This window comes from Zootermopsis nevadensis, unplaced genomic scaffold, assembly GCF_977971745.1.
Source record: "Zootermopsis nevadensis isolate Lab colony 2312 unplaced genomic scaffold, Znev_1.0 Znev_ptg000061l, whole genome shotgun sequence".
Lineage (NCBI taxonomy): Eukaryota > Metazoa > Arthropoda > Insecta > Blattodea > Termopsidae > Zootermopsis > Zootermopsis nevadensis.
This window is the reverse complement of record NW_028259192.1, coordinates 4,094,984-4,120,319: the sequence shown is the minus strand read 5'-3', so window position 1 is coordinate 4,120,319 and position 25,336 is coordinate 4,094,984. Positions and strand designations below refer to the sequence as shown.

At 35.3% G+C, this 25,336-nt stretch overlaps 2 protein-coding genes and 1 long non-coding RNA gene across 4 annotated transcripts in view; 1 reads left to right on the top strand and 2 right to left on the bottom strand.

The window, feature by feature from the left end:
- Positions 1–530: 530 nt before the first annotated feature.
- Positions 531–19,687, bottom strand: LOC110838365 (ATP-binding cassette sub-family F member 1). Its single transcript, XM_022081496.2, has 11 exons — positions 18,680–19,687; positions 17,205–17,257; positions 15,883–16,124; positions 15,096–15,321; positions 12,708–12,940; positions 9,280–9,517; positions 7,462–7,636; positions 6,178–6,356; positions 4,770–5,003; positions 3,873–3,945; positions 531–1,412 (listed from the first exon to the last, which is right to left on the bottom strand). Exons 1-11 carry the CDS (start codon positions 19,542–19,544, stop codon positions 1,225–1,227), a joined length of 2,706 nt encoding a protein of 901 aa, XP_021937188.1. The 5' UTR covers positions 19,545–19,687; the 3' UTR covers positions 531–1,224.
- Positions 19,688–19,726: 39 nt separating this feature from the next.
- LOC110838368 (uncharacterized) lies at positions 19,727–21,715 on the top strand. The gene is made up of 2 exons (XR_002546084.2): positions 19,727–20,245; positions 20,959–21,715. It is a non-coding gene; the product is annotated as an uncharacterized LOC110838368 (long non-coding RNA).
- Positions 21,713–25,336, bottom strand: part of PsGEF (Protostome-specific GEF) — a 194,187-nt gene continuing 190,563 nt past the window's right edge. For both annotated transcript variants that reach the window (XM_087340636.1, XM_087340637.1), the window contains exon 31: positions 21,713–24,974. In XM_087340636.1, the coding sequence (XP_087196762.1) occupies positions 24,879–24,974 (96 nt within the window). In that variant the 3' untranslated portion in view covers positions 21,713–24,878. The remainder of the gene's footprint in view (positions 24,975–25,336) is intronic.

Below are 25,336 nucleotides of genomic sequence, written 5' to 3'. Positions count from 1 at the left end.
CATCCTGCAAATAAATTTAGTGTCAATTATCTTTAAAACAGAATGGAATTGTAAAGCGGTATTTAAAGCATCAATGTTGTAAAATACTGGTGGATTTCCAGTCTTTCACGTTTAAAAACCAACTGTGCTCCTCCCATTCTCAAATGTGAATAAATAAATAAAGAAAGAAAGAAAGAAAATGCATGATTCTATACCCATTACATGCTTGTTATTATAAAAAAATACTGGGAATCAGTCCTGGGTTGCTGCACCATAGCAAACATGCTTCCAGCTGACTTAACATAATCAGTATAAGGGTAAGTACTTATATTAGGCTTATGAAGTAACAGTGAAGACTGCGAAAAATAAACATTGGAGTGTCATCACCTAATATTTTGGTAAAGAAGTCAAAGGGTCCAACACTGCTATGCTGCAAAACCAGAGCCCCTTTGTATCTAAATATTGATAACCGATGGGCAATGTTTAGCCATTGGGACAAATTTGGTCATCAGGATGTTGAAAGAAGGACATCTTAGTAATGACATCAGATGTCAAGTCTTCCATATGGTTTTGTATTTTTAGGAATTCCACAGCATACAGAAACCCAAATCCTTTGACATATTTTGAAAAAAAAATTTGTAACAGAAAACAATGACAAAATAGGACTGGCAAATTAGATCAAGGTCTTACATAACTCACATTTATCTCATTGAACACAGGCATGTACTATATCAATTTTTCCAACAAATAATTTGATAAAATACATATATAATGGTGTGATATATTTCTATAATAGAGTTTTAAGAGATTTGACAAGTCTGATGCACAGAATTAACATCTCATGACTGCTGTAAGAAACATTTTTTTCAATAATGAAAACTAATGACATGAGAGTGCACAATCTTTTGAGACTACTTCTGGAAGGTGTATGTAAAATAAAATTTCAATAAATTCCAGAAAACTTAAATTCTAAGCCTGGCAAGCCCCTCTACATAGACATAAGTAAGCGGCAATGTAATTAACCACAACCCAGAACTTCCTGTTATCTGTTTATTTATATTTCCATTCCTAGTTAATCCTGATTACTGAGTCTCTTCTGTATTAATAACCACAATGTTACATGGGGATTTGTAGTCTATGAAAAATTCTTAAACAGCAGACTCTAGTATCAATAAAAACTGAATAATACACACAGTACGTTTCTCTGGTTCTATATGATTTATTGGCTCTGTTGAAAATTAGAAGTTATTGTTTGACAGCAGCGTTGGCTGCTATACTTGGGCTGTTGATAACTTCTCCCAAACTGTCCAGAAGTTCTTTTCTATATGCATCAAAGTCTCCTTCTACCTCATTAATGCTTTGCTCTTCTATTACCCATAATGTGCAATCAGTTTCTCGTATCAGCCGCTCATCGTGGGAAACTATTATCACACCTATTAAAAAAAAGAGTATAAATTAAATAACTGCATTGCAAACAACAACAAACTTACAACTTTTTCTTAATTATGATCAGACTTTCATAAATTAAATTATACTCAAACATTACAATCCAATCAAAACAAAATATGTACATTAACCCTCTGACTGCAGCAAGTGAGACAGGGGAACGTTCTATTAGGACAGCAACAATTCAATTTTTATTTTATGTAATTCATATATGAGAAGTGGTACTGGAAAAGTTATGAGAATGCTGTAATGATGCCATTAATAGACTTTTTCCAGCTGGGTGGTGATAACAGTATACTTTTTGTATGTAGTGTACCATGAACATGCCATTCCTGCTGCATTAGTCAAGCAATTTAATGAAGACGTATAGAATCTGTTTTCCATTTTTTAATCGAATGATTCACGTTAACAAAGAGTCTGCATCAAGTTTTAGCCCATCTTTTGAAACATGACATGTTATATATGGGAGAAGATGCTTTATCAAAGACATATACAGGTAAGTCTCAAGATTTAAGGACGAATGGATTAACTTCCATGGAAGACAAAGAATACTGTATACAGCCATCCATAAGCAGAATGGATGAAATTCTTGAAAGCATTTGAAAGTTAATTCATCAAAACAGGCATCTTGCTATTCTTAATTTGTGGGGGAGAGAATAATATTAAGTTCATCGCACTGTATCCACATTTCTCAGCATACAATTAATTATGGGTTCATGGGTACAACCAATAGAGATTGATATGAATCAATAAAATCAAAATTTGATGAGGCCAGTACCAATGCATATGTAATACAAAACTCTTGCAGAAGACCAGGATTTTACAATGAACTGCCCTGCAGCTTATTGACTTGCTCATGAATCAGTGGAATCCAAATGGGACAGACGTTCAAGCCTGCATGACTAACTACGTTCATGATGCACACCATAAGCTGTTTTTACATTCAGGCCTCAAGGTTGAAGGTTAATGACACTTTGCAGATTCAGAATAATTTACAGCAGGTACTTATTGAAATAAGGGAAGAAGTTTAAGCGTGCTTCTGATGATGGCAGAATCACTAGGCTTGGTGTATAAACTCCCACGTGGAGTACTCTGAAGGAGTCAATTAAACAAATTTTTCTTTATAAATGCATTCACAGAATGTTTGGGTACCAACTCATGCATATATTAATAGATGGTATTTTTGACTTCTTATCTCAGACCCACAAGTCTTTCCTTACATGATATTCAACTTTCATACCATCATATTTTTCCACTCATTTCATCAGACCATCCAAATTTATAATAAAAGCATCAATTTAAAAACACTTTCAAACCCAAAATTTGGCCTATATCTGCCATCATGAGGGGTTATCTCTATGTTCTATCATTACTGCAAGTAACAGTTGCTATTATGGTTAGCTGATGATCACAAGATAGTACATGCATATAACAATACATGTATTAAATTGATCACATATGATTAAAAGTACATTTTAGCCTTATAAAAGAGGCGATAATGATAGAGGCAGTATGACCTCTGAAACGTTGGTTAACATCGACCAGACTACACGGCGCAACAACCCAGAAGATAGAAATCTTCATCGCCCTGATGATGGAGGCAGTATGACCTCTGAAACGTTGGTTAACATCAACCAGACTACACGGCGCAACAACCCAGAAGACAGAAATCTTCATACTCACCACTGTGAAAACCTCAAATCTTACAGCACAAAAGTTACATATTAAGTTACAGGTTGAAACATGTTAGGATTTTAATATGTTTTAAATGTAATACTTTTATGTCGTCTAGGGCATACCATTTAAGATGACCCAATAACAATCACTACTACTGTACAAAAATGAGATCAGATGCAGGTCTACCCCTGTGCATAACAGACTCTCCTAACCAACCTATTACACAGAACTCAAGGTCACTGTGGTTCCTAGGCCATTGTGAAAAAGTGGTGCATGAGCAAACATGGTGTATTTACCAAAGGAAAAGTTTACTGAATAAACCCACAATGCACACAATACTGAACAGATTGTTTCTAACACTGACCCAGAAACACTGCAAAATCACACAAAACACACTAAAAAAGGTGGATGTTTGTTTTAAAGGTTGTGGTGGACATTTTCAGCATCATCTGTAAATTCTTCATTATAAATAAAAATTAAGAAAAACAACTTGTCTTGTTATAGTGATGTCACCAAATACTGTTGAAATTAGGATTTCATTTAAATGGAACATTCTGTATTTGAATGGCTTATATGAATTTTCAAGAAACAGCTTGTCAGTTCTTGGCAATAGAAGCATTTAATAGTTTATGTGACCTCATAACCACAAATTAAAGCAAAGAAGTTTGGTCATAAACTTCCATAAAGAACTGTAATGGAAATATTACTCCACAGTTGCACTATTCCATACACCAAACAGTAATTTTAAATAATGTTTAACAGACTCTTACCTCCATTATATTCATTGATGGCATCTGCAAGAGCGTCAATTGACTCTATGTCCAGGTTATTTGTAGGTTCATCCTGAAATGTAATATAATTATAAAAGTAAGTGCACAAGCATTATTCATGAATTATGAATAATCAGTATCTAAACACCGAGCAATTTATTTGTGATACCATTTATCTTTATGAGCCAGGATAGTTCAGTCAGTATAGTGACTAGCTACGGGCTGGACGGCCGGGGTTCGATCCCCGACGGGGGCGGAGGATTTTTCCTCTAGCCTCTGCGTCCAGACCGGCTCTGGGGCCCACCTAGCCTCCTCTAAAATGGGTACCTGTTATGTTATAGCTATAAAATTATTTATTCTCTTCCATGAGAGCTGTAGAGTGAAGATAAACACATGCCTTGGCCTGCTATGACCACTCGTCGCTAGTAGCTGACAATGTCGTTCATGAGTTTGTACTTTTTGCAGCAGAACAGGCAGTCGAGAAATCAGCGAAGCAGTACAATACCATACACATACATAGAGTTCAAGTAAGTTGTTCAGAATCTTTAAGCTTCCTTCCTACAAATATCGATGCAATATGAACTACGTTTTCTGCTTGTTACACCCATTAGCTCATCTATGTTTCCAGCCACTAAATAAGACACTTCTCATAATACTACAGTCTCCCAGTAAGGGAAATTGCATCACACACAATTATCATATACCGATATCTGCAGAGCAGATTGAAACTTGATATCATAAATGAAAAGTAATATACCATTCATGACTAGTCTTATTTACAGAGAGTGAACCATTCAACAGCTTTCTGGTTGCAAAAAACTGATATTTAAAAAGGAAAGCCCAAATGCAACAGTTTGTATAAAAATACTATGAATACTTTCACAAATAAGCACTTACCAAAATAACAACATCTGGTGCATTGAGACATAACTCAGCTAGTGCAACCCTAGCTTTCTGCCCTCCAGAGAGATCCTTCATCTTTATAGTATGGGCATAACTGACTAAACCAAAAGTTCCAAGTTGCTTTCTTGCTTTTTCATATGGAAGATCAAATAATCTCATTAGGTACTCAGCTGGTGTCTCCTCAGCTGTCAGATGTTCGCCAGAATGCTGATCAAACCGTCCAATTCGCTGAAATACATGTAAAGACAATTTCAGATATAAAGTCAATAACTGAAAGTAAACACCTGTTTTTAACCTGATGCTTCCAATACTTCTCTTCTTCTTATAACACTTCCACTTCAAATGGACTCTCTTTTAACACGCTTCCATTTCTCAGTCTTCCCACAACTCCTCCTCCTCCTCAATTTCTTCCCATGTTTTGTTTTCCTCTGTATGACCTCTTTCTTAACATGCTGTTACTACAATTTTGCTTCTTACGTACTTCAAGCCCTCCACTTCTTTTCTTTCATGATTATTACACGATTCTCTAAAGGTCTGAGGCAGTCGTTGACTCATTACAGGAACACGAAGTTAGGCGCTGTCTATTGTCTCAGGGAAATCTGATGTACATAATATTTCAGGAATTGACTCTACTCCCATCTTCAGGCGACTGTCATGACATTTTTGTATTATAAGTGACAGTACCGTGACAACCAATCATCTGAAGACAAGAGTGAGCCTCTCCCAGATGAATATGATAAAGTGATTGGGATAAATTTGTTTTGACTACAGATAACTGAAAATACATCACAAAGTTTTCGTGTAATCATGACAAATCAGACACTTATTACAAAATGAGAATAAAGGATTTGCAGCTAGTACAAATGGACAAAAGAAATATATGCCTGAAATATTCCAATGGGGAGTCTTCTTGGCCATGGTCACATTAAGGTTCAAAACAAGGAACATAATTAGAATTTATCTTGATACACTATTATTGTTGGGGCTGTAGGTATCTACAGCAGTGTTGGAACACTGGCTTAGTTTTGTTAAAATGTTTATTTTGGTTTATTTTAAAAAACAACAGGATTCTCTCTCACCATACCTACATTTCTGCCACTATTTGCCTCACACCTGATATCTCTAAAGAAACAGGGTGTGATGGTATGGACTGGATTAAAGTGGCTCAGGATTTTGTCTAGTTACAGGTTCTTGTGAACACAATAAAAACGTTTTTGGTTCCATAAAACATCGGTATTGCCTTGGTTAACTGACGTGATATCAGCTTCTTATGGAGGATGTTTCTCCATGTAGTTAAAATGAAGCAACATCATAACATTAAAATTTTTATCATTAATTACTAACGACACCCAAAATAAAATAATTAAATGACCATTAACAAACACAATTTGGTATTACTCACCAAACGATAGTTCTTCCTCATATCACCCTGTTGCGGTTGCAAGTCTGATGTCAAAAGTTTGAGAAATGTTGACTTTCCAACACCATTTGGTCCAACGATGGCCACTCTTGAGTTCAGATCAATGCCAAAATCACAGTTCCTTAACAAAGGTTCCTGACTCGGGTAAGCAAATGTTACATCTGAAAAGTAATATTCTTGAGCGTGAATCTGTGCAAACAAACTTGACAACACAGTGCAGAATTTGTTCTCTATAAGAAATTACAGACGTGAGAGATCAAATTCAAACATTGCCTCAAAAGAGCTGTTACCCACGTGTCATAAAAATTTAGTACATTAAACCATGAATTAGGCTTCTTTCATTTATAGCCAATAAAGGGATTCAGAAGTTTTATGATTTTAGTCCACTCAAGCTCTGACATCCATTTTTACAACTGCTTAGGAGAGGTTGGTTTTGGGAGGGTCTACTAATGATACAGTTGAACAGTACCTGTTTTTTCAGTGCTTTAGGTTTGTTCTTTTGGTATGATTTATTCCAATGGTAATGGTGGTGGAGACAGGTTTTGCTACAGGTGTGCTTGATTTTCAAGTAATAGTGTCTTACAGTCAATTCTATTATGCAGTACTTTGCATCAGTTAGATGAAAACAATAGTTAACAGCTATGGATCCTAAGTAAGATGGCTGAAAATCATACTGACAGTAAGCTTTGGGTTCCTTGAGGATTTGCCATAGACCATAGACTAGGGACTAGGAGATTGTCCGAGAAATGACACTACTGGGCTGACCTTCTCAGAACTCTTACCATTGAAGACAACATGATAGGACTATGAGGGGGGGCTATATACTGTGTATATTGGGCACGGTCTTCTGTGAATCCAGTTCCGCTGTTTTGACTGTTGAAGAAACTTCTTCCAGATCAAGTATATTTGCAAGGCTTTCCTAACAAAGAAATCAAGTCTGAAATTCTTGACATGGTGTGTGCTACGAGAAGTTACACAACGCCAATGCTGCTGGGGAGGACAAGAATGAAGTTTGTACTGCCATCAGGAGGAGTCTTAAACACTTTACAAAACCAAGCAATCATTTCAAACTGTTTCTAAAGATGTCAGTTGTTTTTATTTGGGGGGGGGGGGGGGGGGAGCAAAGCAAGTTGTGAAGTTCTGTGAATGTTCCACACAAAATACTTTGGATTATCCATGTTTTTGACTATTCACGCATCTTCTACCCTTCATTAGCACAGATAATTGGGAGTTTACTGCGCTGAAGACTCGAGAGAAGAAACTTACTATGCAAGCCCAGAATTGGAGGTTGCAGTGGTGGAGGATCAGGAAATGAAAATTTGACTATATATTCCCGAGGTTTCTGCAGTAACTCTGTCGGTCCCTGGTCATCTTCACTTTTCTGAACCTTACTACGATTCTTCTCTTGCTTCCTTGTAAGAACTTCCTTTTGCTTCTTTTCCTATAAAAAGGACAAATTAAACTTAAGGGTGTACGAAAGGAAAATTACTGTATGCAGGAGGTCCTTGTTTGAGCTTTCTTGCACAGTGCACACACATTTTACCAAATATTTGGTGGCTGGAAACTGAGGTTTATGTCTTAGCAAGGATACAGAATCAGTGTTTTTAAACAGTCATTACCTGGGTATCGAGAGTTAACACAAAATAATCATATTACACTTAAATACATTTGAAATAATTGTTGTTTTTAGTATATTCTGCTTTATATTACAGTAAATTGCAGCTTTGAAAAGTAAGATGGGTATCATATGCTTTGAACTCAATTTACTTGTTTGGACCGAAAAGCAAGTTTCATCAATGCGATATGATTATTGTCAACATTAGACGCAGTCCCATCATGGGAGTATCTGAACTTCAAATGAATGATATAGATAATATTTTGTAAGTTTGCAGTATTTTCTGTAACATTGTGTGCATGTTCTGTGTTGCTACAGCAAAGATTAAGATGTCACTTCTGCTAAACAAAGTAAAAAATAATAGTGGAATTTCTATAACATGCACTGACCTCAGCCAATTAAGAACCATACAATGTTGTCTTTCCTTGAAGTACAGTCCTGTTTCACAGGTTAATGACTACTTGATATCATAAAATAATATGTTAACGCTATCTTTATTTAGCAGTACTTGCCACTGTGAGGAAATGTTCAACATCATGAACATCAAATCAAGAACTAGGATGCATCTCACTGATAGCAACTTAAGGGGGATGCATGCAAATTGCAAAAACAAATATTAAACTTTACATTGAAAAATTGCTTAAGCAAAAGCAGTGAATAAAATAGCCCAGTAATGATTGATTTTGTGGATTAATATGTGAAACTGTTTGGAATATCAGCCTAGTTAGCATCATTCTGAATAGATTGTCATTAAATCTAATTCCAACAAGTGATTCAATAAGCAAGGGTGAATGTGGCCCCAGCTTTGGAAAAGGCTGAGAATCCCTAACATAGCATAAATAATAATAATAAAAACAACGAAAATCTGGCAAGATGAAAAAAATACAGGAGTTTTTTTTGTGCATTTAAACAAGATACAGTCTTGCAATTGAACACGTGACCACATATAATGGATATTTAGAGAAGTTGTACAAATGTTTAAAATATAGAAATGGCTGCATAAACATTCAAATCACCTTTTAATATTACATCAAATACTGCACAAGTATAAGTATTAATATATTCCTCATGTCTAAAAGATTTTTTTCTGTGCTAAGCACCAACCCCTGAAGGTGTATGGGGGAGTAGACATTAAATTCACAGTCCTACCAAAGGCTGCAGATAGTGGTGGATGATCAGACTCATGCTCCAGCCAATTTGCCAACACAGAAAAATCAACCATTACCCACTGGAGAGGAGGCAGGGTGGACCCTATGAACATTGATATGCTGGCAAAAGCATAAGTGGGTATCTACAAAGTGTGATGGTTGCAGGTTATGATGAAGAATACCAAAATGTACTTTTTTAGAAACTGCAAACACATGTAAAAATTAAGATTTTAGGTTTTATGCTTTCAATAAATAAATATATATATCAATATCAAATGTTAACTGAAAATGACAAGAAATTTATCAGCATGTCATACGTACAGCTTGCTTCTTGGATTGTCCATGTGCTTTCAACTCCTTAATTCTCTTCTCCTGCTTTTCATACTCTTTAATCATTTCTTTCCTCTTCTGTACATACATCTTTTTAAACATACTGTAGTTTCCTTTATAGTAATATAATTTCTGTTGATCCAGATGAATTATCTCATTGCAGACATTATCAAGGAAGCTCTGGTCATGAGATACAATCAGTAAGGTCTTTTTCCAGCTCTGCAAATAGCTTGAAACAAAATCAATTATTTCTTATTTATTTCAATAAATTTAATACTTAAAAACCAATAAGGAAACATTAATATCAAACGTTAATTGAAAATGACAAATTCATCAGCATGTCAATACAGTGACCAATAATTTATATAATATAATATTGATTTACAAAACATTGTATGTGTTATCTTTAAAAGCAGTGTGATGCATAAATACATCACTAACAGAAACTTTTATATGTTCAATTTCATCCCTTCACTTAAAAACTGTCTTTGTAGAGTGGATCAGCTGCTAACGTTACCTGCAGGGACTTTGATATATTTGAAACCAAGTATAAATTTGTTCCCCTTTCTCACCTCTTCCACTCAGCACCGACTATGTTATCATCTTAATTATATGAACTCCTTGATTCAGTACCTTGTTTGTTTGTATTTGCTTTGAAAGTTTTCTTCTTCTTTTAATATAATATACTTAATTTAATTGATTATTACAAATTTATTGATATATTCAGTAGCAAGTTGCCTTTGTGTATAAAAGTCCTCCACACTAATGTATTTTTTATAATCTGTTGTGTATCAGTAATTGGCCTTCTGGCTGTTGATACAGCACACTAATAATAAAGAACTGAATTTAATTAAACAACCATATATCTTAATAAGAGGTTTCAAACTTGGTCTGAATGTATAATTTAATAACATGCACTGCATTTTCATAAGTTGGCTCAGAAGATTATGAGATGATAAACTGATGTAATGACAGAAAGCACACCTTATCAATACATCTATAATAAGAAAAGGCTAATGTTTCTAAAACATGTTTTGTAAAGTGAGGTAAGTTTGAAGATGGTGGTCTTCTGGGATGTTGCACTGTGATCACCCTGATAATAGGGGCAATAAACTCCACTGACACATCAATTAATATCTACCACTCTCTAAGGTGCAACATCTCAGAAATGAAGACATTTATTTGTCTCCTGGTACAATCTGCCATGCAGTCTGGCAAAGACTGACAAAAGATACAAACTGTAAGAACCTGAAATCTTACCTGAAGTATGTTTCTTTTGCAGAACTGTTCATACTGAACCATCTGTTCCTTCCAATTATGGCTTAAGTACTGAGAGATGAATTTGTGGAAAACAGTAATTACAAGTTATATCTTAATATCTTAATTGCGTCATGCTTGTGTTCTTCAATACAATAATTTTATTCACCGTCTTTACACAAGCTTATAGATTGTTAAAATCACATAAAATTATAACATTTCAACATTTGATATTGTTACATTTTAAAATGACGACATGTTTCGATGTTCATTCCATCATCGTCAGGTCTATCAATCAAAATTAAAAACTGTTGCATCTGCTGCTCTGCGTATACTGATTTTGTTCTATCCGTTAGATTTTATTTGTTTAACCTCCAGGCTTCTTCCATTTAATTTTGAGGGCTGCGCCTGGATGCCTTAAATCTGCAAAATCAATTTTCATATCGTGATCCTGGCTACTGACATAGGAAATGGAATAATTTTAAAGAATTACTCAATATATCGTAATACAAGCAAAAGAAAAGTAATCACAAAATATTTAAAGTATTATAACATACCGGGTTGTGTGTGAGGTGCGTGTCCGATCTCGAGCATGATTATATAGTAAATATATTAAACAAATATCAAATCAAATACTATAGTAGATATGTTGATGATATACTCATGATTTATGATGCAAAAAATACAAATATAAAAAATGTTTTAAATGAATTTAACAACATAAATCAAAATATACAATTCACTTTAGAAACAGAACAAAATAACAAATTAAATTATTTAGATCTAACTATAATACGAAACGAAAATAACTTCGAATTCAAAATATACAGAAAACCCACAAATACAAGCACCATAATTCATGCCTCTTCATGCCATCCAAATGAACATAAACAGATGGCTATTAATTACTTAATAAACCGAAAAAATACATATCCCATAACCACAATAAACAAACAAATTGAATGCAACATAATAAAACAAATTCTAATAGAAAACGGATATAATAATTATGAATTAAAACCCAAAAATAAAATAAACAATGTAAACAACATAAATGAAGACGAAAACGAAAATAAACAAAACAAATGGGCCACATTCACATATATAGGAAAAGAAACCTAATATATAACAAAAACATTTAAAACAAATAACATAAAAATAGCATTTAGAACAAAAAACACAATAAAAAACATCTTGAAACAAAAGCCACAAATAGACACAACAAATCAATACGAAAAACCAGGCATATATAGGTTAAAATGCAGTGATTGCCCGTTAACCTATATAGGCCAAACCGGACGCACCTTTAGTCAAAGATATAAAGAGCATATTACAGCAATCAAACATAATAAAGATCATTCAGCATATGCAAAGCATATATTAAACACAGGACATACATACAACAAAATAGAAAAAACAATGGATATTATAAAAATAATACAAAACAAGCGACATAGAGACACCATAGAAAAATATCATATACAAAGAACACAAACAAAACCTTGCTTTAAACGACAGTAACATCTACACGAACAATCCAATATTTAACATTCTACAGTCCATCGACCCAACCCCCTAAACAACTTTCACCCAATATATATAGCCATACACGATACTCACAGCTTAGTTGCAGTCTACCGTTCCGTAATATCGGACACGCACCTCACACACAACCCGGTATGTTATAATACTTTAAATATTTTGTGATTACTTTTCTTTTGCTTGTATTACGATATATTGAGTAATTCTTTAAAATTATTCCATTTCCTATGTCAGTAGCCAGGATCACGATATGAAAATTGATTTTGCAGATTTAAGGCATCCAGGCGCAGCCCTCAAAATTAAATGGAAGAAGCCTGGAGGTTAAACAAATAAAATCTAACGGATAGAACAAAATCAGTATACGCAGAGCAGCAGATGCAACAGTTTTTAATTTTGATTGATAGACCTGACGATGATGGAATGAACATCGAAACATGTCGTCATTTTAAAATGTAACAATATCAAATGTTGAAATGTTATAATTTTATGTGATTTTAACAATCTATAAGCTTGTGTAAAGACGGTGAATAAAATTATTGTAATTATTGTAGTAATTACAAGAGAAGTGCACACAGCATTCAACTTATTTATCACATTTGCAGAATAATAATTATACTCACTTATCTAGCCAGATGACAGCATTAAGATCAAGATGGTTGGTAGGTTCATCCAACAGCAGGAGGGTTGGTTCTAGGAACAAAGCCTTAGCAAGAGACACCCTCATTCGCCAGCCACCAGAGAAATTTTTGGTGGCACGATTCTGCATCTCTCTTGAAAATCCTAAACCAGCCAAGATACGCCGAGCACGTGGTTCTGCAGAATCAGCATTAATCGCCTTCAATTCCTCATACACCTAGATACAAATGGGTCCTATTAATAAACAGACAAGCAACCTGTGCTATTGGAACACTGGAAGGGCTTATTACCATTGCCAAATATGATGCCTGATCTTTTAAGACACTTATTAAATTGTCAACTCCCCATTTAGAGGGCACAATGAATAGCAGTTTTTTTAGATATATAGTTATATCATAAATCTTCACACCAATATTAATCTAAAAGCAAGTAAAATAAATTTTACCCAAAGATCTAATTCATAAAATGGCTACTTCAATAATGTTTCTCTACAGACTGTACATCAGGGGTCGTCAACCTGGTCCCTTCATGGTGGGCGGTGTGGGTTTTTGTCAGTTGTTACAAATTTGGTTCTTCCTCCATTTATCGAATACATTGCTAACAACTTCGCGAGTTTGACTTTTTAAAATATGCTTTTGCAATTTACTTTTGAATTCCATCTCTAAACTTTGAATACAGATAATAATTCACCGGACACTTCTCGAAGTATACTCATGGAGGAGGGAGCAACGAATGAGCTCTGTAGCCAAAGGCACGAGTTTAGTGCGCATAACGAGGCCGGCCATCACTGTCTTCGAGCTGTACCTCATTCATGGTGGTGGGCCGTACGTGCGGCACCGGTGGGCAGTAAGGACATTTTACCACCAACAAAGATACAAAAGTGGGCGGTAGGTATAAAAAGGTTGACGGCCCCTGCCGTACATGAACGATGAGTATTGATTAAAAGTAGAGTGATTTCATTATATTTACAGAAAAATGATTTGCACTATTATGCATAAAAACAATTCTACGTAGTAAAAATATATGGATCAAAGTGTAAATTGTGTTTAAAATACCTACCAGCAGTGATTGAGTTATGAATCAGAAACCTGAATAGGAACACACAAATGTGTGTAGTTATTAGTAGCAATAAGGAAACTGTTACAATGATTTTATATGAAGAAGGCACATAATTAGTGGATAAGGAAACTTATAGTTATTGAAAGAATTCAAGATAAAAACAGAATTAGACATTGTGAAAAATATCATTAGGCAGTAAAAGACACTGTAATGGAGACCAATGATTAAACTGGTCCGGATTCTTGAAATTGGAATATGAATTTATTCTGCACACTAATAAAATTAATTATTCCCTTAATTAATGTTCTGACAATTTACAAATCACATTACTGATTATAGATACCCAGACTTCACACTAGGTATAACTGCTCTCTTCCTATTACTGCACTGTTATTGCTCCCTTTGTAGCAGCCAGTAACTGTGCACTCCTTCCAAGTAACACAATCCTTTCCCAACTTTAACTGTGACATACCATTGCATTAAAAACTAGGTTGTTCAATGTCCTCTGTCAATCACAACATGTATTTTGAAATATATAATACAGTACTTCAGTATTTGAGGTTACACGTTACAGAGCTACTACACGCCATCGTCAGACCTACTTGTACATTACATATGGTGGCAGCGGAGCTAGTTGCGAGGCCCTGGGCGAGATTGATTAGCGAGGCCTTTATGCAACAACAGTATATTATAGAAATGGGAAGAAAATATCATCAGAAGATAAAATAATTATGTATGGATCAAATTTCAAGCCAGTAACGACATGCACAGCTTAAACATCAATAAAAAGTAAAGTGAAAGTTGTAAGTGAAGATGAGAATCATAAGCAGCATAACTGGAATAATAAGTGGAGACATAATAAAGGATGACAGTAACAGAAGGAACTGAAGTTTGACTTTTAGAATCAATTCTGATATTGCTGTAAGTGGTTTTGGTATATGAATAAGACTTTTCAGGACAGTAAGGAAAGCTTTAAACCTATAAATAAATAAAGGACATGTATTTGGAGACCAGCAAGGTGACATGACATTCAAGAATATGTGCAGTCAAGAGCCAAGAGAAGAAACATGAAAAGAGTACAAATAACATTATGAAATGATGACAGACAAATGTACAGAGAAAAAATTATGATGATTACTGAATAGTCTAGAATTCCAAACAATGTCCCCAAGATAATCCTTGTAAATTTACATACAATTTCATTTTGATGAACATTGAAATGAAGCAAAACTATTATTTTATGAAAATTATGTGCATTCCACCTGATACATTTTCAGAATGAAGTCTTTTAATTAAAATAAAAGCAAAAGCACCTCTTTCAACCGAGCTTGAACTTCCATATTTCCTTTCTCCTGTTCAGCTTCAAGTTTCTTGCATTCTTCTAGAAGAGCTGTTCGCTTCACATCAGCCTTCAAAACTTCTTCTACAGCTGGAGTATCATCTGCGACAACCTCCTGCTCACAGTGGAGGATATCGATGTTTGGAGGGATTGCAAATGCCCGTGATGCAATATGACGGAGCAGAGTTGTTTTGCCATGGCTGGAATGATAAGATAATGATATGGTTTTGCAGGTAGATATCACTTCCATCTTCATCTACCCTGAATATGATGGTTCATATGTTCCTCCAAAACAAGATTACATGGTGTTAAAACCAAGATAACCACAATACACAACGGCAAGGCTGTAAAATGTCTAATATGACATTTGCAACAGCTAATTCCAGAATTGAGTATTGAAACCTTCTAAAATGCAAGAAAAATGTAGAACGCATTACAAGCTGCGTCAGGTGGCTGAATGGTGAAAACATTGGCAGAAGATATGGTTTATTCACCATTCAGCCACCTGATGTGGCTTGTAACCTGAGAGTCTTTCACCAAGTGTGATTTACGTTTGGATTAGTAATTGAGAAGAGGTCTGTGGTAGTTTGTGTTATTGTCTATTGGAATAGTTCTACTATAGTCTTAAGAAACTGGGTTATTGTATGATGCAGTGGAACTCGTCACAAGGGTACCAGTCAGGAGGGGGACAGGAGACTGTTATTGGGCGCAAAGGGTTTTAACAATACATCATCAACAATTCAGATTAAAATGCATCTTACCCATTTGGTCCCACAAGACCATATCTACGCCCACTAGCAATAAGAAGACTAGCATTGACGAACAGGTCATTGCCTTTTGCTGATATACTGAAGTTCTCCACTTTAATATCTACAGCATGTTCAAGAGCTTGTAGCTGACCAGCTGACTTTTGCATTTGAGATACTGTGAAGTTTTCACCAAGCTCACTGTGACCCTGCCCACCTTTCTTTGTTAATGTCTCAACTTGCTTTTCATACTCCATCTGAAATTGAAATGAAATAAAATTTGTTTTGTTACTGAAGAAACGCATTTCATACAGCAATGCATTACCTGGCCTGTTTAAAAAAAGTGCAAACAAATAAACTTTTAAAGTTGTGAGTGCTATAATTAGAATATTCTCTTGTAAACAGGTAATAAAAAACAGGATTTTTGGTGAGATTTCTGGTTCTCATGGCAGCAAGAAGATTATTGTCACCTGGGATGTTTACCATGTAGTCTCATAGAAACTGACAAACATTTTAGAGGTGCTTATTGCCTCATCACCCTAATGATGGAGGCAGTAAACACTTCTTAAATAAACACTGGTAAATTTTTACGAGACTACATGGACCAACATCCAAACAGGATCTTTTGTTTTACTAGAGCAGGGCGCTTCTTTCGCAACCAATCTTGTGTAAGAATCTAAACTAAACCCCCCCAAATTGAGGGTTAATAGGGGGTTGGTTGCGTTTTAAAATCTTAAGTAACACGCAAAATTAACTCCCATTCGGTGGTCAAGTTCTTAAAACGCAACCAACACCCCCTTCGGAAGGGTTAGTTTAGTGTCTCATTCAAGTGTTTTAACCCTTGAGTAAGAAACTAAACTAAGCCCCCCGAATGGTGGTTAAAACAACTGACCAACCCCTCTTCGAGAGGTTGGTCAGTTGTTTAATACGTAACCAACCCCTCCTTCGGGGGGGTTGGTTGCGTTTTAAAATCTTGAGTAAGACACTAAACTACCCCCCTTCGGGGGGTTAGTTTAGTTTCTTATTTTATGAATATTATTATTAGTATCAGATTACCTTGTCGGCGTTGGCAACGTCTTTTTCACTTTTCTTCATTTCTTAAATAGTTTTATGTCGCTATTCGGAGGCGATGAGCTGCTTCTGGAGCAGTGATAATGCGACTGGCTTGATAGTTTTTGATTTCTTTGTTGTGAAGCGTTATTTGTTTACTAATACCGAGTAAACAAATATGTGGCATTGTTGATGACGTCATATTTTGACGACAACTACTAATCACAAATTTTTATAGTATAAGATTTTACAAACAAAAATTATATGCACATAAATTAAATACTTACTTGTTTCTTTAACTTCTTCTTCTCTTTATGTGTAAGTTTCTTTTTACTAGCACCTGGAAAAATTAAACCATGATTTTATAGAGCTCAGATTACATTTATGCTTCATGTTATTAATTCAGAACAAAAGCAAAAATGCCTGAATGGTATGAAAGAATGTCTTAATTTTTCCAATATAAGACAGAACCACATAATTTCCATTGTAATACAGAATTTGTAGGAGTAATGCAAAAAGCGATCAAATCAGGGGAACTAATATTATAATCAAAAGGTATGACACCTGCAACTGGACCATATGCTGAGCTATTTCAATCCAATCCACACTGCCACAATCTTACTTCCTCAGAGCAGGATGTCAATATATCCCCACGCAAAGATACAGAAAGCCATAACCAAACTGTTACAGGACAAATTAAGAAATCGATGGTCACTAGATAAGTTAGAACATTCACATGCATGACATGGAAAGACATTGTAAACTGAAGCCGTGTTTGAGAGTTTTATACTGTGATAATGTAAAACATGACCAAATGTGCACTAATGTGGTCAACCATATCTTAGCCGTTTACCAAAAAAGTATAAATTTACTATGTATGTACAGGAAAAGGTGACTGCTTTTGCCTGAAATTTTTGCTTGGTTGTTCCTTTGCTTAATAAATGTTATGTTAAGTGGAAGTTATATGATTTTTAGAAGTAATTTCATCATGTTCCAAATGAATCCCAGAAGCAACTTTTCTGCAGTTAATTTCCAAAGTTCACAACTTGTAGCCACTTATAAACCTCAAGTTTTTAAAGTTGTGAGGTATATTTATATATGGTCACAAGGAAAACTTCAACGCTTTACAGTGAACTCTAGAATGATTATTTAAGTGCATTATCAAGAAGTTGTTAAAGAGAAACCTCATGAAACCACCTTCAATACTCTAGTAGGGGGTGATTTTCATATACCCCATATTTGAGAAATCAGCTAACAAAAATTAAAAAATTGACAAACATGGTTGGTAATGGGACCAATATATATACCAAATTTCATTACAATCCTAGACTTCAAGGTTCAAATGATATATTGGTTTTTCATTGAATAACTGCACAGTATACTGAAAGCAGAAATTAAGTTCATGAGGAGAATAGCAATTACACTCAAGCAGGTTATAAAACCAATTTAGATACATCAAAGGAATACAAAATCAATCACAGAATCCATGTAAAATTAAAGTTAACTGGAAAATTGAGTTTTATGAATGCTAGATGATCTTGGTCCAAATTTTCCAGTATGAACCAAATGACAAAGCTCTTTGAGGAGACCCTACAAATGCTGGCATGAGGCTATAACAGGCCACTAGGCCTAAGGCATGGACGGCTAATGATGCTGATGATGGCTACAGACAGGAAGACAAAAACAGACACAAAAATGTATGTATACTATCACACAATAGTCCTCAACCTTTGAAGTAGTGCATACATTGCCATAATCTTACCTGTAGAACCATCTGCAGCAGCACTAGATTCCTCTTCCTCTTTGTCAGAATCATCACCAGTGTTAATATTCTCAGGAGGTTCCTTTCTGTTATCTTTCAATTTATTATTCTTGTACTTTTCACTCACATCAATTCTTGTTCCCTTTTTGTCTTTCTTCTTATCAAGTCCTACTTTAGATACTTTATTAACAAGATCATCCTCAATCTCATCTACTTCGTGATCTGATTCATTTTCAACCTTTTTATTTTTTGATTTTTTCTTTTCCTTCTTTCTTTGTGTGACAACAGGAAGGTCTTCATCTTCTTCATCTTCACCAGCAAAATCAGATTCGTCTTCACTTTCAACCTTCTTTCTACCTTTTGGCTTTTTCTTATCCTTCTTTGATTGCTTCAAAACAGGAACCTCATCATCTGACACTCTACCAAGTTCCTTAAACTTCTCATCTAATTTGTCTTCATCATCACTCCATTCATCTATTTTGCCCTTGCCCTTTGTTTTTTTCTTTGATTTCGCTGCTCTATTAGTTTTATCAGCATCTCCAGTCTTCTCCACTGGTTCCTTCTGGGTAGCTTCATCATCAGAATCCTCATCACTTTCACTTTTCTTTTTGGTTTTTGGTTTTTTCTTCTCTTTTTTTACTGGTTTCACAACGACAATTTGTTCGTCATCTGATCCTTTTGACAAAGTGTTTAATTTACCTTCCAACTTACCATCTTCATCACTCCAATCATCTTTTTTTCCTTTTTGCTTTTTCTTGAAAACTGCCTTGGAGGATTTTGAGGTTATTACCTCAGTGTCATCACCACCAGTCTTCTCTTCAACATCTTCCACATTTTTTTTACCCTTTCCCTTTCTTGGAGGCATGGCTATGTATTACAGAGAAACGCCGAATTTATAAAGTAAATGATGTATAATTCTGTCACCTATTCTGGTCACTGAAAGAATTACACAACGTGCTTTCCAGATGAGAAAGCTCCTCTGTGATGCCAACCTACGACAAAAAACACTAACATACAAAGTTAGAAATGTTTTCGTTTTCGAGTAAGTTCGTCGATTGTCATGTTAGTTGATCATGAGATCTCGATATAGAATAAAATTTAATAGAATTTTATATATTTCATAGGCCTAAGTCAGGGATATTATAATACAAATACAATACTTGTTTCTTATACAAATGTAAATTGACAGTAATATACAGTCAACAACAGAATTACCACAAAAGTAATTACATAAGACAGCATACCCACTGTTGCTTATAAGTATTTATAATAGCTAAGAATTTTGTTCGAGGTAAATTCTTCTATCTAGTAGAAGGAGTGAGACAGGAGATGCTCCTTCAGTAATCGCTTACACTTCTAAATATTATGATTCGGACTTTTTACAAGGGGGGGGGGGTGAATTATTGAATAGCTTAATTCCAAAATAATATATATATTTTTTTTACTGAGTTTAGAGTGTGGCATATGAAAGTTATGTCTGTATCTTATACTTATATTGTGGATATCTGAGTGTGAAAATTTTCCATGTTGTTTATTACAGATGATAATAAGAACAAGAATTCACTGGTTAGTGGAAGAATATTATATTTCTTAAACAATTGCCTGCATGATGCTCTCCCTTAAGTGCCTACCATTATTTTAATTTGCTTTTGGATAGAAAGTACTTTTTTTCTGCCTGTTGAGTTTCCCCAGAAAATAATTCCATATGACATGATCGAGCAGAAGAAGGCAAAGTAGACTAATTTTAAAGTTTCTGTTTTCATGAGTCATGTAACAGTCCTCATATAGCAAAGCATGATGAGCATAGTTTAGGAATAATGTAATTAATGTATGTGTTTCCAATATAAGTTATTGTTAATTTGTAGGCAAAGAAATTTAGTTGATTATACTTCTTCAATTGTGTTATCCTTATACCCTCTTCCTAGCATAACACTTCTTTTGGTAGTACAAACTTTCATGAAATTTGTTTTGTCAAAATTTTATGTGAGTTTATTGCCTTTAATCCATTTTTTCAAGCAAGCAAAGACATCATTCATGCAAATCTGGAAAAGTTTCTGGATGTGGAATAATAGTATTGTCCACATAAAGTGTGATTTTAGAGTTTAGGTTGGCAGTAAATTATTGTCGTGAGAGCAGCACAACAATGTCAATAAACAGTTTAGTTGTCTGTTTATTGACATTGTTACGTCTGGCATTGTTGTATGTTTATTAACATTATTGGGTTTGGCATTGTCGTATTCGGTATTGTTGTCTATTTATAGACATTGTCGTATTTTTAGAGTGAGTGGAGCCAACGAGAGGTCTGGTGCGACGCCGAGTAAGGACTGGTCGGCTACGTGAGCGACCACCGGGTACGTGGACCGTGGCGGCCGAGGAGCCAGCGGGTGTCCAGTGGGGTGCTACGGGCCGACGCCGAGTAAGGACTGGTCGGCTGCGTGAGCAAGCACCGGGTACGTGGACCGGAGCGGCCGAGGGGCCAGCGTGTGTCCAGTGGGGTGCTACGGGCCGACTTGTAGGAGAAGAGTGTGAAGAGTGTGAAGAGCGGAGCTCGGGGACCAGATAGACTCGATGGACAGAGCGAGAGAATGTGTGTGTGTGCGCGCACAGAGACTCGAGTGTGTTGTTGTTGTAGAGAGATGACTGTATGTGTAGACCTCTGTATCTGATTTAATTTGACGTGAATAAATCAGGATTGACAATCCAGGTCGCAACGCCGACCCACGTTACAATATATATATGAGGAAAAGCAGAAGACCAAGTGCAGAACTCAGTTATAGTCTTGAGTATTAAGCTTGGAGTATTCAAGTTGTCTTCACTAAACAGTTTATGTTGTTCTCGGAGAAGAGGAAAATATTTAACAAATGACAAGAGACGAGTCAGCTGAGAGTAATTTTTGTTACTTAACATTGAAATGTTTTATCCTGCAATCTTAAAGTATGTTGTCAATTTTTATTGTAGAACAACTTATTGATATCTGTTCCTTTACCTCTCCAGGTTGACACTGGTGATCCTGAAATAAAAGTAACTGTCAACAAACGTGCACAACTTATTTATTGTATGATCTAGATTTATGTACATAATTTATAACAAGAACAAACATTTCCATGTCATGTAGCACACTGACAGTGTGGTACTGTATTTGTATGTGATGAACAGTAATAGTAATTATTTTGTTCTTATATGTGTTTCACGACATGATCAACTTTTGGCACCGCATTTTAAAAAATAAAAGTTGCAAACACATCTTTATATAAAAATGTGTAGAGAGATGGTATAGCAGGCAGAAATACATGTTGTGAATACAAAGGAACTTTGTAAGAACATGTGATGGCATTAACAGGCACGGATTAGTAACAATGGCAAATTCAGCAACAGTTTTTGTTTGAATTAACTAGGGTTGGCAGTTTGTTCAAAATTTACATATCTCATGTTCTGTACTGATCAGATAAGGTATTCCTAAATACTTTCTTAATATTTTAGTATAATGTACGAAATTAAGCCTCATAACTCCATGGAGCAGAGTCCTTGAGAAATTAAAAGTCCCAGAGTTAGTCGAGAATTTCCCTACCTGATATTTTGGAGGTGCTTACTACCTCCATCATCCAGACTCATCACCCTGATGACTGAGCCAGTAAGTACCTCTGAAACATTGGTGCATTTCTACCAGACTATATGGAGCAACATTCCAGAAGACTTCATACTTATACCAACAAGAACCTGAAATTTCACTGTTCATTACCATATTCACAAAATACTGCCACTTGTCCCTATCCTGAGCCAGAAGATTATGTTCCTGATTGTTCCACCCTGCTTTTCCAAGACCCATTTTAATATGACAGTTTATCTACACACAGATGTACCATCCATCCTGTTCCTCTGATACCTGGTGAAAAATCATGAAGCTTCTCAACATTTTTTCCAGCCTCCTGTCACTTGCTATATCTAAGGTCCAAGGACTTCTCTCAGTACCCCTCAATCTGTTCCCTTAATGTGTGACAAAGTTTAACCCCCGTAGCAAATAACCGGCATAATTTTAGTTTTCAGTATTTAAATCTTGACATTTTTAGGTGTTCATCATGCTCTGATGTGAGTGAAGAACACCTGATGAGCAACCTACATGAACAGGTTCACTGTTGCACAGTAATGAGAGGCATTGTTTCATTGTTGGAATGCACTGTTGCACATAAATGGGAGGAAAGATCATTGGAGCACATTGTGCAACAATATTACTGAACCACAATGCAACAGTGGCCTAAAACATTGCACAACAATGGGAACAGGTCATTGCTGGAACACACTGTAGAGGAATACTGACCTTTGATTAAAAGAGTGCAACAATGCCACAAGAACATTATCAAAACACATTGTTCAATGATCTATGTGAAGAACACTTCTGGAATGTCAGTGTACTCCAAAGAGTACACCTTTCCATCTTATTAGAGAGGAGAAAGGTAGACTCAATTTTGATTTGTTACTGTCATTACCAAATATTCAGACTTTGCTACATTACTGCTCTCACCAGCTGCCACAGTGTCTTTATGAAAGTCACTTTCCATATCAGATGAGATTGATTCATCAGAGCCAGTCTCCAAAATTAGCTCGTGCAGTTCTTATTTTATTTCTCAAAATTCATGCCATTGTGACAACATAACTTCCTGTTGATGGAAATACAATATTCTACTGGTTTCCACTAGCACAAGTAGAAAATGTATGTCAGTGTCTGTATTCAGAACTTCAAAAAATAGTCTGGCCTTGCTCTCCCCTCCCTTCCCCCCTTCCTACAACTGCTACCTCGTCTTCATGTCGGTGCCGGCAAACTATAAACACTTGATGCAGCAAACTGAAAATACATAATGAAGGTTAGTTTCTGTATTTAAAACTTCTATTAGTGCTCTGTTCTACCACCCATTGAACATAATCATCCTCTCACCACTAACAAATTTACAAACATGTGACAGAAATGTTGGCATTTTTTTGGTATTCCTTATGACTTGCATTTAGATGCTACTGGCAAGACCTTGAATGTGTGTCAATATCATGACCATGTGACTGGAACTTTTATAGCTGATAATTATGAATAAATTACAGCTGGAAAATATTATGGAATGCAGTGAACGAAAGTACAGTGAACTAAAAAATTACTCTAGAGGGATGTTTTAGGGCCATGCTAGGGTAACACACACCCAGTTGGAATGTGCTGGACAGTGTGATGCACAAATGATAAAGGATAAATAAAGAGCCAATCTGAAAATAGGCTTCAAAATGGTAAAAATAGTGTTTTGTACACATGCTCATTTAATATTTGGTATTCTCTGAAGTATTCATCGGTAAATAAAATTGCCAATGAATGTGCAATTAGTTAATTAACATTAGTTCGTAGCTTTTTAATTTTAGATCCATACCTGGAATTTAATAGCTGTAATAAGTATTCAACAAAGGGAATAAACAGTACAAATGAACATTGAATTCATGTTCCAAAAAAAGGTAATACAAAGAAAAGAATTATGACATGTATAATTACATTTTTAGTATAAAATTTAATGTTGAAAATTTATCTCACTTTTTATTATGCCATCCCTACGTTTGTCATTTCGTCAAAAGCATTTTGTAGTTATGCAGTAACTTTGGCACTTACATGATTCAGTTTCCTTTGAAATATTTTGTACCGCACTTATTGGGACTTAGGTGTCAAAGTTACAACATTTACTGCAGTATTAGGCAGATACCTAACATAACCTGCCCACTGAATACATACAATGTACAATTACCTTTTTCCTCCATAATACTTTCTATGCTTTAGAAAGTCATCCATCACAGGTTTCTACTTCAATGTCAGTTGAATCCGCAGTAACTGGTGTAACTTACAGCAATATCTAGGCCTGCTCTCCTTTGAAATCTTCCGAGTCACTTCATCATTAATATTGAACAGGTCTTCTTTTGATGAGTAACAACACTTCAATTATATCATCTGTTACTTCTCCATTTCCATGTTAAGAAGATCTAAAATTTGGAACATGGGGTGACACCATAATAATGTTTTTTCAGTGTTTAACATAAACTATATATTTATGACATCTATTGGGAAGTAATGACATCTGAATTGTTTTCATTTTTTAATATGTTTAATGAACATGCTGCATCAGACTGAGCAGTAAAAGCATAGTGAGAAATGATGGAACTTTGGGACTGATGTAGCAGTTCAAGCTGCAACCTGGGGTGGAGATGATATAACTGCATTAGCCCCACTTCTTCGTCTCTTTAGTTGCTTCCAAAACCTTCTTTCCAGTTGTCTTCCCTGCAAAACCAAAAAAAGAACAGTACAAATAAGATATCACTAATAACACTTTCATTATTCGAGGATGCTGGTGTTTCTTGGTTCCAAAGGTCCAAGTGGGAAAACGTGTGACTGAGCTTTCACTAAATTCATTCGTCATATTTCCTTCTAAGTCTGACAAACTTCTTTAGATCAACTGTCATTGTGAAAGCCTTTTCAGATTGGGAAATGAAGCTTACATTTGAGTGCTATTATGTTAAAGATTAAAATATTTGTGTACTGGATTTTTGTAAACGCTTTTAATTAGATTTATCAGATTTTGCTGACACCGTAACTTTCTAAAGGAGAACATAGTTCATCCCTGTGAGGTATCAGAAAAGTAG